This window comes from Phyllobates terribilis, unplaced genomic scaffold (assembly GCF_046119375.1).
Source record: "Phyllobates terribilis strain yellow unplaced genomic scaffold, ASM4611937v1 Scaffold_3__8_contigs__length_932513732, whole genome shotgun sequence".
Taxonomy (NCBI): Eukaryota; Metazoa; Chordata; class Amphibia; order Anura; family Dendrobatidae; genus Phyllobates; species Phyllobates terribilis.
Genome location: NW_027362763.1, coordinates 140,994,448 through 141,009,844, shown reverse-complemented (window position 1 = coordinate 141,009,844; position 15,397 = coordinate 140,994,448). Strand labels below are relative to the sequence as shown.

Below are 15,397 nucleotides of genomic sequence, written 5' to 3'. Positions count from 1 at the left end.
GTGGGACGGGAATGCAATTATTTTTCCTTTCTGTGTCGGCTATGAAATTGAGGGCAATTTAGGTGATTATGGAGGAAGTAAAGGATAATCGTGTTGCAGAATTCTGGTGGTCGACTGTAATTAGAGAAGGATGTTTGATCTGAGCTGCACTAAATATTAAAGTACATTTACAGCCCCCATGCCAATTATCTAGTTCCTGTTTTATTTGTTTGTTTTTTTCTAATTTGAGCGCTGCTTTGTAGTGTTAGAAAATTGCGGCACTGCCGATTGTAGTTAAGACTGAGCAGCAGGTGGCGCTCTAACATAGAACTTCCTGACAACCAAATCCTAAATCTGCTTTGTTCAAACAGGTACTGTGGTTTTGTTTCCTTTGCAAATCAATTTTTTTTCCCTATAAAAACCTATTGAACCATATGGTAAATATGAACATTGGCTCACATGACTGCTATGACATTACTGCAGCACTTCACTTTGAAAAATCAAATAAAATATATGTATAATATAAATATAGATATTTATTACAATTGTTGCAATTTTATTTTGTAATTGTATGAAAACTGTATATTGCAACTTTTTTTTTTTTTCTAATAGCTTTTTTCTGTTCCCCAGGTCTTTATATCTGTGAACTGCCTAAGTACAGATTTCTCCTCTCAGAAGGGGGTAAAGGGGCTGCCTCTGAACATTCAGATTGACACCTACAGCTACAATAATAGAAGTAACAAGCCAATTCACAGGGCCTATTGCCAAATTAAAGTCTTCTGTGATAAGGTGAGTACCAAAAATAATGGCAGAAAATTCACTTATAACTCAACTGCTCCATCAAGTGGCCAGAATCAATATATACACTTTTTTTTAATGTGGTCAGCAGTGTTATGTACACTGTCCTGAAACCACTGCTAAATGGAGTACCGTAATTATATAAAAGCACAATATTGAAGAGCAGTAAACTTTTATTATCAATAATATTATTTATTGATTTTACTCACCTATATTGTGTCATTAATTCCACATTATTATTAAAAATAATATTACTATTTTTTATTTTTTTTTATCGAGCATGGAAAGTTATGAAACTACTTTATTAGAGGATCTGTCTTCATTCCTATACAAAAAAAAAAAAATTGCATGAAAATGGCTTCCAAACCCCTGCTTTTAACCAGTCTAATAGTTTGCTTTAAACTGTATTGATATCCGAACGTACTTGATGGATGATTTGCAAAGTTTTCTAACTTTCCATGCAGGACAAAATAAATAGAAGGGGAATCTGTCACCAGGTTTTTGCTACCTCATCTGAGAGCAGCATAATGTAGAGACAGAGACCCTGATTCCAGCGATGTATCACAGCTGCTGCACCCAGTAAACAATCAGAGTTTTTAGATGTAGCAGAGCTCAGAAAGCTACACCCGCCCACACCAGGCTCTCTGTGCACATTGTCTATTGATGGTGAGCTGCTTATTAGAGGAGGGGACATGGTCAGACCAGGGATCACGTAAGCTGTAGTCCAGGCAGTGATAATCTCTTGGTGATTAAAACATTCATTGTATGGAAACAGCACAACGACTAATAAGTGATACATCACTAAAATCTGTGTCTCAGCCCCTACCTCACGATTACATAGCGAAAACTTGCCGACAGGTACCCTTTGAGAAATTCACATTTCAAGCAGTTGGTGAAATTTGTGGTCGTCCTCAGGATGTGTGAAACCTCTTCAGGTTGCGAATGGGTTCAGCCATAGTATATTCTCATTGGACCAAAGGTGAACCTGTATTTTTAACCTCAGCCTAAAATGAATGAGGCTTTATTCCATTATTGACTTTTTATCTGATATCTTAAGGCTGCAGATAGGAGGAATTCCTGTATGATAGGACGAGGCTCGGCGTCTTCTGTGCACCACTTATCCTGCGTCCTCCCGCTTCTTTTGTCAGTTATTATATCTGATTACATTATTCTTTTTTTTTTTTGTCTGATTTCAGGGTGCAGAACGTAAAATAAGAGATGAAGAACGTAAGCAGAGCAAGAGAAAAGGCAAGTGTACTGAGCCCAACTCCCAGATGAACTGTAAGTAAGAATGATACGGGTGCAAGAAATCCTCCACTTCCCCTTATCACATTCTTAAGATGCTCCTACATGTTGGACTTGGGTCCCACTGACCTTCTTCCTTCACCTTTTTTCATGTCAGACAAAGGATCTCTTGTATGTTTTCCCTTTGCTCTTAAAGAAGGGGTTTGACTGTATTAGAAAAACCTACCCGCTTTTTTTTTCACAAACCATGACGCGCCTGCCTTCAGGTTGGGTGTGGTATTGCAGCTCCGCCCCATTCACCTCAATTAATCTTCACTGCAATACTCAGACACAACCTGTAGACTGAGGTGGCGCTGTTTTTGGAAGAAATTGGTTAGAGTTTTCTAATCCTGGACAACCTTTCTCATCATTGTTGATATATACATGCTCGGCCCAAGTGAGCATGCATGCAACAGCTATTGAGAGCGTATGATCAGTTTTAACCCCTGATAAAAGACATGTCGTACAATCTTGATCTTTCCAACACCTTACCATAGGAATCACATTTACAAGACTGTTAAATCTTTAGCGTGTAAGTTTCAGAAGAACTTGCAGCGGAATGTCTGTGTGTTCCGCTAGCTCCTCCCCTCTCCATAGAATTGTAAAAGCACCAACTGCCATCTCCTATCCCAGTAATGGTGAAATCTGTGTTCACTGAAGACAGATTTTACCCATGAATTGAAAGTGAGTGATCAGTCCAAGAAGAGAAAGAAGCAGATTGCTCTGATTAAAATAGATTGCAGATAGATATAGATTTTCATGTGTACAATAATATTGATTTGTGAAATAAAAATTAAATTGACAGTCACTCTTTGTTGTGAATCTCCATCTTTTATAATTTGCTTTAGGTTCCAAATACTGTATTGCTTATTTTCTTTAAATATCTTAATAGTGGTCTGAGCTACTATAATCCCAATACACCGCTCCAAATACTCCACATACTCCAATTTTAAGGGAATATGTCATCAGAAAATAACCTATTCTTTAAATCAGGTTTTTGTTTTAACTTTTATATATTTATATATATATATATATATATATATATATATATTACTCCATATCCTTATCTATTAAAAATGAGAAATCTTGTCATTTTCACATTGGCCTCTGGGGATTTTTTTTTTTTTTTTTTAGACTGTTTCCAGAAATGCACATTAGCAGCAATAGACAGGCAATAGAAACTTTATATTGAAAGATCTAATGAGTGTGTGCCAAGGTCATTGTGAAGGGAGGAGGAACTGTAATATCACCTTTTGTTATTGGTGGATCCTATTATCAGCTGTGTACAGAGGGGGTTTTCTGTCATTGTAATCCTGCCTCTGATGATAATGCACCTGCTGAAAATTCTTCCTGAAAGGACAGGCAGTAAGACTAAAAAAAAAAAAAAACCCAGTGGCCAGTGTGACAATTGCAAGATTACTATTTCTGATTCTAATTCTATAGGGTGGGCCATTTATATGGATACACCTAAATAAAATGGGAATGGTTGGTGATATCAACTTCCTGTTTGTGGCACATTAGTATATGGGAGGGGGAAAACTTTTCCAGATGGGGGGTGACCATGGCGGCCATTTTGAAGTTGGACATTTTGGATCCAACTTTATTTTTTTTCAATGGGAAGAGGGTCATGTGACACATCAAACTTATTAAGAATTTCATAAGAAAAACAATGGTGTGCTTGGTTTTAACGTAACTTTATTCTTTCATGAGTTTTTTTACAAGTTTATGACCAATTATAAAATGTGTTCAAAGTGCTGCCCATTGTGTTGGATTGTCAATGCAACCCTCTTCTCCCACTCTTGACACACTGATAGCAACACCGCAGAAGAAATGCTAGCACAGGCTTCCAGTATCCGTTGTTTCAGATGCTGCGCATCTCGTATCTTCACAGCATAGACAATTGCCTTCAGATGACCCCAAAGATAAAAGTCTAAGGGGGTCAGATCTGGAGACCTTGGTGGCCATTCAACTGGCTCACGACGACCAATCCACTTTCCAGGAAACTGTTCATGTAGGAATGCTCGGACCTGACACCCATAATGTGGTGGTGCAGCATCTTGTTGGAAAAACTCAGGGAACGTGCCATCTTCAGTGCATAAAGAGGGCAGCACATCATCATGTAGCAAATTCAGATATCCTGTGGCATTGAGGTTTCCATGGATGAAGAATGGCCCCACTATCTTTGTACCCCATATACCACACCATACCATGGTTCTTGTATTCCAACAGTCTTGGAGGGATGTATCCACTGTGGGTTAGTGTCAGACCAATAGCGGTGGTTTTGTTTGTTAACTTCACCATTCACAAAAAAGTTTGCCTCATCACTGAACATAATGTTCTGTGTAAACTGAGGGTCCTGTTTCAACTTTTGTTTTGCCTATTCTGCAAATTCAGTGCGCCGATCTGGGTCATCCTCGTTGAGATGCTGCAGCAGCTGGATTTTGTAAGGGTGCCATTTGTGAGTAGCTAATATCCGCCGAAGGGATGTTCGACTGATGCCACATTCCCTGAGTTTTTCCACAAGATGGTGCACCACCACATTATGGGTGTCAGGTCCGAGCATTCCTACATGAACACTTTCCTGGAAAGTGGATTGGTCGTCGTGGGCCAGTTGAATGGCCATCAAGGTCTCCCGATCTGACCCCCTTAGACTTTTATCTTTGGGGTCATCTGAAGGCAATTGTCTTCCCCCTCCCATATACTAATGTGCCAAAAACAGGAAGTTAATATCACCAACCATTCCCATTTTATTTAGGTGTATCCATATAAATGGCCCACCCTGTATATAGTATATTATAATATAATATGATAAAACAGGTCATTTATGTTCTGACTAATTCCATTAAAAAATTCTGTCACCACTAGGGGGAGTTTAGGAGTCTACAGTAATCTCCTTAGCGCCCACTAGTGGTGGCTGTAGGCAGCTAGAATATGGTGATAAAGATTTAGCCTTAGAAAGAGTTTTGATTTCTGTATTGGAAAATGGAGTTCTGATTGCTGTAAATATAGATTAAGAAGGTAATTTGTGCAGAACTGTGTACTTATTAAGATTAACCACTCAGGGGAGCAATAGGAATAAAATAAAAGAAGAAAACGGCCATTTTTGACCTGGTGACAGGTCCTCTTTAATGAGGTTCTCCACGATACTGACAAATCCCTCCTCTAGGCCGGGCCTGTAAAATAAAAAACACTAATGTAATTGGCCCCCATACACATAAGAGCAAAGTCAGTAAAGCGCTCCAATTCTGGTGTGACCCGCTCACTATCCTGTGTGTATGGCGGGATCGTCCTGACTCTCCAGCATAATATAAGCTAGGAAAAAGAAGAATCTAACATGTTGGATGTTGACATCAGATCTTTTTTGTTTTCCCACTGCTGGGGCTCACTGACCACAGCCTAGTAGCCTCCTATTAAACACATGCACGCATGACTGAGCAGAGTGTGCATGTGTATGGGGGGATCAGGAGAAATTGGGCTATTGAAAATATATGTACACCTTGGAATGAGCAGCGGCACATTGTTTTTTATTTTACCCAGTTTGGCCTATTTGTGAGACTTGTCAGAATCTTGGGGAAACTCCTTTAACCTGAAATTGCACACTGTGAACTCCGGGCAACAATCACCAATGCAGTTTTAGGCTATGTTCATACTTTGCGTTTTTGAGGGGTTTTTTATGCACATTTTAAGCTGCGTTTAACAGTATCAGCAAAAGCTATGAGATTTCAGAAATCTCATGCACAGTTTTTTTTCCCTGATTGAATTTGAATACTGCTGCATTTTTGAAAACTGCATCATGTCACTTCTTGGGTGAAAAAACACTGAATAGAAAGCAATGAATAAGTGCAAAAATGCAGCAAAAACACAGGTATCAGGTTTTGCTGCATTTTTAGTGAAAAAAGCATGTGCAGCAGTATGTGAAACCCCCGCCCCAAAGTTTAAATCCTAATGTCTTGATCTCATCACCTGAGATGGCAGTTTAGGATTAGTACAATTTAATTTAATTATTGATGTTTGCAAAATAAACATTGGCCGATCAAGATGGGAAATTGAGCAAGGGCTGACCAAAGTGTGAAAGTAAACGGTGTCCTACAAACTCAATACTCTGCCAATGTTGTAGGTAAACTATTCCCACCCAATTCAGCCCCCCGCTTTACATTTGTAATGTGCATTTTTTTTTATGAACTTTTTTGTTCAGAATAGTCTTTTTTTTTCAGACCTAAGAATCTTTTTCCACTAAATAATTTGATCAAATTGCCCTTTTTTTTTTTTTCTTCAAAAAATGGTTTGATGTTTTCACATATGTCTTGCATTGGTGACCTGTTTTCATGCTTCTGTGGTGGAAGCAAAGCTGAACTTTGGGATCCTGAAAAATGCAGCAAAACCTGCTTTTTGTAAGCAGCTTTTATACTGCCAAGAGAGCAGGTTTTGCCTGCAGAAAAAAAAGCAGCAAAACGCAATGTGTGAACATAGCCTTACAATCTATGCACAGTGTAAACTATATACATACACATATAATATACTAATTTTGTTTTCTTTTTAACTTGCTGGCAACTGAGGAAAATAAAAGGAAAATGGTAAATGCACAGCAACATTTATAATAACTTTCCTACTGATTACAGGGTCAAACCTTTTTAAAACTGATGCTTGCAAAGTGTGCAATAAAGGGTTAGGACAAAATGTTAAGCAGCACTATAATAAGTGTTGGGTTTAGACCGATTTTTCTTTGCTCCCAAGACGTCACGTGGAGGATTTTCCTACTGTGTATTACCAGAGCTCTTCCCTTTATGAACAGGAACTATTCTGGTGATAGGATTTCTCATTGCTGCGCCTCCTTATTCCCTGGCATCGTCTTCCGGAGAGCGCCTCCGAGCTGTCATGCCAGTGATCTGATTGTCAAGTCTTTGTTTTCCACAGTTACTGATGTGAAAGGGGCTCTTCTCCCATCCCACAAAAGGACGGACATCACAGTGTTCAAACCAATGCAGGACCTGGACACGCAGCCGGTCCTGTTCATCCCAGATGTGCACTTTGCCAATCTCCAGCGCACCACTCATGTAAGTGCCCTGACCCCATGATAACACGGGCAGGGGGTGTATGTTATACCCACATACAGAAGCATTGATAGAAATGAAAGACCATGTATTCCCTTTAATAATTCTTCATTATTTTCCCACTTCAGGTTCTCCCACTGTCTTCAGAGGAAATGGAAGGTGAAAGGTGAGCTACAAGTTTTACTGGGCATCATACAACAGAAGGCAGAAATTACAAAATCTGTACTTCTTCCCCATACATGTGCACGCTCGGTTTGACTGAATGTGCATATATTCTGATTGGGGAGAAGGGAGTAAGTCGCTGCAGAAATCTCTGGCAGACGCTTATCTCCCCTGGGCGCAAGAAGGATCTGGCATGTTACAATAACAGCCTGTTCCTGCTCTCCCCCAATATGTGATGCAGATTGTACTGTTAATGCTATAAAAATAATACTGGGTACCCATTAAAAACACCTACAGACTTCCTGGCTAATGGGGATAGAGCCTCTGCTCTTAGAGGGCTTCTCCAAAGTAGGAAAAAAAATTGTCCTGAATAAATTCCTAGATGGCTTTCATTAAAAGATCATTGGTTTTGTCTAGGGAGGTAATCACTCACTGTAATTTCTCATTACACTGAGCGATGCCTATCCCAGAGTATTAATAAGACAGGAGCCCATGAGCATGTGCAGTAGGCACCTCCGCTGATTTCACCCACAGATTGATAGTAGTAGGACAGGAGCCCATGAGCATGTGCAGTAGGCACCTCCGCTGATTTCACCCACAGATTGATAGTAGTAGGACAGGAGCCCATGAGCATGTGCAGTAGGCACCTCCGCTGATTTCACCCACAGATTGATAGTAGTAGGACAGGAGCCCATGAGCATGTGCAGTAGGCACCTCCGCTGATTTCACCCACAGATTGATAGTAGTAGGACAGGAGCCCATGAGCATGTGCAGTAGGCACCTCCGCTGATTTCACCCACAGATTGATAGTAGTAGGACAGGAGCCCATGAGCATGTGCAGTAGGCACCTCTGCTGATTTCACCCACAGATTGATGGTAGTAGGACAGGAGCCCATGAGCATGTGCAGTAGGAAACGCTGCTGATGTCACCTAGAGATTGATAGTAGTAGGACAGGAGCCCATGAGCATGTGCAGTAGGAAACTCTGCTGATGTCACCTAGAGATTGATAGTAGTAGGACAGGAGCCCATTAGCATGTGCAGTAGGAAGGTCACCTGGAGATGACCTGTACTATCAATCTGTAGGTGACATCAGCGGAGCTTCTTACGGCACATGCTCATGGACTCCTGTCCTACTAACATTTTAGGACCGGATTCTGTAATTGTAGCAAGACCGAGGCCATTTTAATGTACAACCATAGTTATTACCTTCCTATACGACGCATGTCATTTTGCTAATTTAAAGATATGTATAAATATATTCATGAATAAATAAATGACATTATGGAGAGCCCCTCTTAAATATAGGGATGTTGATTTTCGAACAGTTTTTGGATTTTTATTTTTTTTACTGTTTATTAGAGAAGGGCTGAAAACATGATTCAGTATTCTATAAAATTTTTACACTTGTGTTCATTATATTTCTCTGGTTTCAGCTCAGGGATGAAGAGAGTGCCTTTCTCACAGGAAGAAGACTACACTGCACCCCCCGCCAAGATGCCAAGAGTGGACGACCCAAAGAGAGGTAGTTATACAGCGCTCTGCCTTTTCCGCCAGTCTGTCCAATTAGAAAACTGAGATTTGCCTGCTGTTAAAGGGGTATCCCAGCTGTCAACAATGCCGGCATTTTCCTTTTTTTTTCTGTTACATCGGTCTTCATCTTTATGGTGTTGTGCTGTTTTCCATGAATACATATTCTTTCTGCTTTCCCCTTTCAGTGCTGTTATACGTGAGGACAGAAGCCGAAGAAGTCTTTGATGCCCTTATGTTGAAAGATCCATGTCTAAAAGGGTTGATGGAGGCGGTAAGTGATGTAACTATATACCATGTCATTCAAAAAAAAAAAGTGCTGCAGCGGCCGGTAACTTTTACTTGTTTGCTTTTATTCTCCCTCATTCAACTTTTGCTAAATACTTTACAGGATAACTGTCTGTAAGATCCACCCCAATCCCACATCTATCAGTATCCAGGTCTCTGAAGGGTAAATCCATGGACCCTTCCTTTACATTTCAATCTGTTTTTGAATTACACAGTGATTCATTAACATCTCATTTGCATATGCATTAAAATGCCAAGTGCACTGGGCTTTTCAGAGCACTTAACAAATCTATGCCCCCTGAGGTTGTATTCCCACCTGGCTTCTTTAGCTTGATTGATAGATCACTGTCAAACTGTTAACTCAAACTCAGGCATCAAGCAAGAAAATCTGACAGTGAGTTATCAAGCTAAAAAGGCTGCTTCTGGGTGGGGAAACAGCCTCAGGAGGCATAGACTTCTTAAATGCTGTCACGCCCAGAGCATATAATTCCTCACTTGCATATGAATACAAAAGTTAATTGTTTTGGGAATGCAGCAACAGATCGAAGACATAAAGGTGTCGATGGGTTAACAGTTAATGTCCATATAAATAGTTTGGGTGTGGTGGGTTAGTCTTACTGTCAGATTTCCTCTAAAGAGATTCCTTCAGAACAATTCACCCTGCAAAACTGTTTATATGATCGTGTTAATCTCAGAAATCTAAACCTTTACTGATACAATCTGTTGCTGCCCAACTTTAAAGGGAATCTGTCAGTAGGATCACCTCTCCTAACTTGTTTATATGGGCATGTAGGTCATAGGAAGCTGAATAAAATGATACCTTGATAGCTGCGATCCGATGTTTTATACCAGAGAGAGACACATTTTTGTTAAGATCTATGGGCTGGACCATAGATCTCCCTGAGAATGTCTTTAGAACTTATTTTAATGAGGGACCGTTAGCAGTGCGAGACATGTAATGACTGATAGTCTGCTCTCCTGATCTACATGTCTCACACTGGTAACGCCCCCTTTCATTTAAAATAATCTCTGGAGGCAGATTCTCAGGGAGATCTATGTCCGGCCCATAGATCTTAACAGCTCATTTACATATTAAGAAAACACGTGAATTTCTCTTGAAAAAGACATCAGATCGCGGATATCAAATACCTGCATGCGATATAAACTGCTTAGGGAGGTTGATTCTACTGATGGATTTACTTTTAAGTTTTCTGGGGCGAGATCAGAGCATTTTCAAAGCTTCTGTATCCATGGCTCTAGTCCCTGCCTATCCCACCTTCCTCTGCTTCACTATAAACTAGTGGCGTACTTTTACCTAGCTAAGGACGAACTGTTTATTTTTGTCAATTTCCCTGGAAATTTCAACAATTTTTTTTTTTTTTTTTTCTCTCCACCTCTCTTCTAGATCTCTGAAAAATATGAAGTTCCTTTGGAGAAAATCGGAAAAATTTTTAAGAAATGTAAAAAAGGGTAAGTGTCCGACTGTGCTTGGTGACAAACTGTTTTTTGTTTAATAGTCGAAATTTCTTTTGTGAATTAATTGAGAAAGTCCTTTTTGGAGAAAGGTGATTGTGGAATAATAAAACAATTCAGAATCCTGATCCTTTCCCATGCTATAATATATAAACTGAGATTAACTAATGTGTTCTGAGCTACACATAGCCTTCAAACCAAACCAATGTATCTGTTATGCAAGAATATAATACGCTATTTCCCCTGTTGGGGGCGCTGCTGAGAAATTGAACACTTGCTGCTAAGTTACTGTGATCTCAGTAGCTTGGACACTTAAGAACCTCCATAATAAAAAGTGATTGCTCCAAAGAGGACAAACACCTATGAGGATAAGAAATATGCAGCTCAAATCACGTTTGCTTAAAAAGATCATGTCATATTGAAAGTATGGTCCAATCTGCAGGTAACGTGTTTTAGAGCAAGATAAGCTGAGCAGCTTGATGTCCATATTTGTGGGAAAAGATTCAGTACAACTAGTATGTACAGTACAGACCAAAAGTTTGGACACACCTTCTCATTTAAAGATTTTGCATTCTCTTGATGAGCTTCAAGAGGTAGTCACTGGAAATGGTTTTCACTTCACAGGTGTGCCCTGTCAGGTTTAATAAGTGGGATTTCTTGCCTTATAAATGGGGTTGGGACCATCAGTTGTGTTGTGCAGAAGTCTGGTGGATACACAGTTCATAGTCCTACTGAATAGACTGTTAGCTGCTTTTTTCTTGCCATAATACAAATTCTAAGAAAAACGAGTGGCCATCATTACTTTGAGAAATGAAGGTCAGTCAGTCCAAAAAATTGGGCAAACTTTGAAAGTGTCCCCAAGTGCAGTTGCAAAAACCATCAAGCTCTACAAAGAAACTGGCTCACATGAGGACCGCCCCAGGAAAGGAAGACCAAGAGTCACCTCTGCTTCTGAGGATAAGTTTATCCGAGTCACCAGCCTCAGAAATCGCAGGTTAACAGCAGCTCAGATTAGAGACCAGGTCAATGCCACACAGAGTTCTAGCAGCAGACACATCTCTACAACAACTGTTAAGAGGAGACTTTGTGCAGCAGGCCTTCATGGTAAAATAGCTGCTAGGAAACCACTGCTAAGGACAGGCAACAAGCAGAAGAGACTTGTTTGGGCTAAAGAATACAAGGAATGGACATTAGACCAGTGGAAATCTGTGCTTTGGTCTGATGAGTCCAAATTTGAGATCTTTGGTTCCAACCACCGTGTCTTTGTGCGACGCAGAAAAGGTGAACGGATGGACTCTACATGCCTGGTTCCCACCGTGAAGCATGGAGGAGGAGGTGTGATGGTGTGGGGGTGCTTTGCTGGTGACACTGTTGGGGATTTATTCAAAATTGAAGGCATACTGAACCAGCATGGCTACCACAGCATCTTGCAGCGGCATGCTATTCCATCCAGTTTGCGTTTAGTTGGACCATCATTTCTTTTTCAACAGGACAATGACCCCAAACACACCTCCAGGCTGTGTAAGGGCTATTTGACCAAGAGGGAGAGTGATGGGGTGCTACGCCAGATGACCTGGCCTCCACAGTCACCAGACCTGAACCCAGTCGAGATGGTTTGGGGTGAGCTGGACCGCAGAGTGAAGACAAAAGGGCCAACAAGTGCTAAGCATCTCTGGGAACTCCTTCAAGATTGTTGGAAGCCCATTTCCGGTGACTACCTCTTGAAGCTCATCAAGAGAATGCCAAAGCAGTCATCAAAGCAAAAGGTGGCTACTTTGAAGAACCTAGAATATAAGACATATTTTCAGTTGTTTCACACTTTTTTGTTAAGTATATAATTCCACATGTGTTAATTCATAGTTTTGATGCCTTCAGTGTGAATGTACAATTTTCATAGTCATGAAAATATAGAAAAATCTTTAAATGAGAAGGTGTGTCCAAACTTTTGGTCTGTACTGGTATGTATGTATGTATGTATGTATGTATGTATGTATGTATGTATGTATGTATTCATTTAAACACCTGTTCATTCTCAGATCAGAAGTCAAGTGGGCGGTCTTACACTGTGATGAGCAGCTAAACTATGCACTGCCCACTGGACTCCTAAGCCTAGAATGAGCAGAGGTTTAAGTAAGGTAGAATAAATTTTCTCCCAAAAATTATATCAATTTGTTCAGCTCATTTTGCTCTAAAATATAAGTGAACTTAACTACTTAAAGGGGTTTTCCAATCTCCAGGATCCTAGCACAATAAGCAGTTGCAGCAGTAGTAGCAGTTGCAGTAGCAGTAGTCTCCAATTAGAAATGTACATATTGGGATAGGATCTTGGAAATGGGCATACCCCTTTTAAAGAAAACCTTGAAAATGGAAAGTTGACATTTTAATCATTCCACTTGACAATGGCTTTTGGAATAAATTAAAATGTTCACTATTTTTTTTACTGGTTATCACTTTCACATAAAACGATTATTTATTATCTTCCTCATTTTTTTTCATCCAGAATCCTGGTTAACATGGATGACAACATAATCCAACATTATTCAAATGAAGACACATTCCATCTTCTGATCGAAGAGTCTGGAGGATCGTACAAGCTGACTCTCACAGAAATCTAACCTTCATCACTTTCCACCCCAGTGCCCTTAGACTGGACATGAAGGGGCAATGTTCATCTCTAGAATGGTTCTGCTTCTTTTGTAGGAAACTAGACCCCTCTACAAAATGTCCCCCCTTAATTAAACTTCCCTTTTTTTTTGGACTTCACCAGCATGAGCCAGACCCGTCAATCTCGGCAAATGTTAGAAGACCAAAAAAGATGTTGTGTAACATGATCCGAAATTCAGGCCAAGACTGAGCCACATGTCTATATCAAGATGTGACCGTTTTGTAAAGGTTCGAGGTGTTCTGTCAAGGACCAGGTCAAATTGGGCAGAGAAGAGCCTACAGCATAACATGAAGAGGCTAAAAAAAGGGGCTTTACGTCCTTTAAAAAAAATCCCCTAAGAGTGCCCTTGTATGTGAAGAACAAAATTGGGATTTGTCTGAAAACCCAACGACTATGTAAATAAGAAGTGCAATATATATATTTTTTGTAACTTGTTTGTATAGGTGTATATACACATGAGCGGATTACCTATATAATATAATATAATGAAGTCTAGTATGCATGTGGATATTGGTGAGGTTTTTATTTTATATTTTTTTGTTGTTTTCTAGATGTGTGGTGCCAAATGAAGGGACCATAATTTATGTAACAAAGGCACCACAGGATGAAGGGTCCAATTTTAGAAAACAGCCGGGCACCGCCGATGCCACGTTAGTATCGTGGGCCAGTGCTTTTTTTTTTTAAACATTTTTAGGCAGGAAATTTGTATTAGGCTCAGAAATTACGCACATTGTACAAAAGAAAAATGACTTTCTATATCAACTAGAAGCCATATTTGCCTTTTTTTTTTTTGTGAAAAATTTAAAAAAAAAATAAAATAAAAATTGTCCAATCACATACAAGTGATAGATGTCCCCCAGTAACTAGATCTATGCTTTCATTGTGATCTAATCTATCGATTTTGCTCAAAGCCTTTCTTTTTCTACTCCTAAGAGTTTCCTGGGTTGATTTCACACATCACATCTGCAAATCCTATTTTTTTTTGTTTAATAACTGAAACCATTTTGCACTAGATGTGTGAAATCTGCCGATCCGCCACCTGTAAGTCATCAGACAGTGATTTTTTTTTTTCAGTGGCGGCATTTAGCGATGTCCATGGTAAAATATTCACTATGAAATGGTTGTATGTCACTAGAGGAAAAAAAAAATTCTTGCCGAAGAAGTATATTTGATTGAGGTGCAATACCAGACATGGCCATGGTGGGGCGATGCTTCTGTTCCTAATCTTCTACAAAGTTTTTAAGCCCCAACCTTAACCTTATGGAGTAGTGTTTCTTTCCATTAAAGTGCCAGGCCAGCAAACTTCGTTCTCTCAGCACTCCTCCACTCTCTGTATATATTTCTGAATGTATAGATCCCAGGACTCTTTGTATATACATTTTATATATTTGGATATTTTAAAAAGTGCCTTTTTTTATTGACACAGAACAGAATAATAGAGAAAGGGTTTACGTTTCTGCTTCAGGGATATTGTCTTAAAAATAATGTGTAAAAGTGAAAATCTTATTTGTTACAGTGTAATGTGGGAAATGTATGTGGTTTATAAGTAAATTGGTACAAGTATGACTTCTAGGTTCCATTTCTGATATGTCTCCTATGTATGATTTGTATCTACATTATTCATTTTATATACATTTTCTGAAATGTGTGGGGTTTTTTTTGTTTTTTTTTAAAGCCGCGTAAAACCTCAAATTTCAGGAAAATTGACTCGAGCTTGCTGATCTCTACAGACAGTGTTTTCACATGTCCTAAAAAAAAGTCTTACTCTTCTTGGTTTGGAGGACAAAACTTGCCCATTTAAAGGGTTTGTTCAGGCATTGGGTAGAAATCTGCAGTCACTCTATTATGTCATGATTCGGCTCCAGGAGCCGATTTGTATACATGTGGTCATGTGCCAACTAGATGTATGTATTGAGCGAGGGCGGGCACGTCTAGTTGGAATGTGGCCAGAAGTATGCAAATCACATACTTGCGATCACATGACCGCCTGCTCTCAGCATGAGAGAATCCTGAAGGTGTGCAGTGTGCGCACTGTGAGGATACACAAGTCTGCAGTCACATAGTGACCCCTCTAAATGAATGAGTTAATGGACCGCACATAGAAATCAACAGTGTGTTGTCTGTTATTGACTCATGGCTTGTGAGGAAATGCTTGAGGTACCTAAGAGT

General features: G+C 39.7%; 1 protein-coding gene across 3 annotated transcripts in view; it reads left to right on the top strand.

Moving 5' to 3' along the window:
- GRHL1 (grainyhead like transcription factor 1) overlaps positions 1 to 14,876 on the top strand; it is a 41,825-nt gene extending 26,949 nt beyond the window's left edge. For 2 of the 3 annotated variants that reach the window (XM_073674168.1, XM_073674170.1), the window contains exons 9-16: positions 610 to 768; positions 1,974 to 2,058; positions 6,976 to 7,115; positions 7,241 to 7,278; positions 8,709 to 8,797; positions 8,991 to 9,076; positions 10,496 to 10,560; positions 13,064 to 14,876. In XM_073674168.1, the coding sequence (XP_073530269.1) occupies positions 610 to 768; positions 1,974 to 2,058; positions 6,976 to 7,115; positions 7,241 to 7,278; positions 8,709 to 8,797; positions 8,991 to 9,076; positions 10,496 to 10,560; positions 13,064 to 13,178 (777 nt within the window). In that variant the 3' untranslated portion in view covers positions 13,179 to 14,876. The remainder of the gene's footprint in view (positions 1 to 609; positions 769 to 1,973; positions 2,059 to 6,975; positions 7,116 to 7,240; positions 7,279 to 8,708; positions 8,798 to 8,990; positions 9,077 to 10,495; positions 10,561 to 13,063) is intronic. The other variant, XM_073674169.1, reaches the window with a different exon arrangement.
- The last annotated feature ends 521 nt before the right edge of the window (positions 14,877 to 15,397 follow it).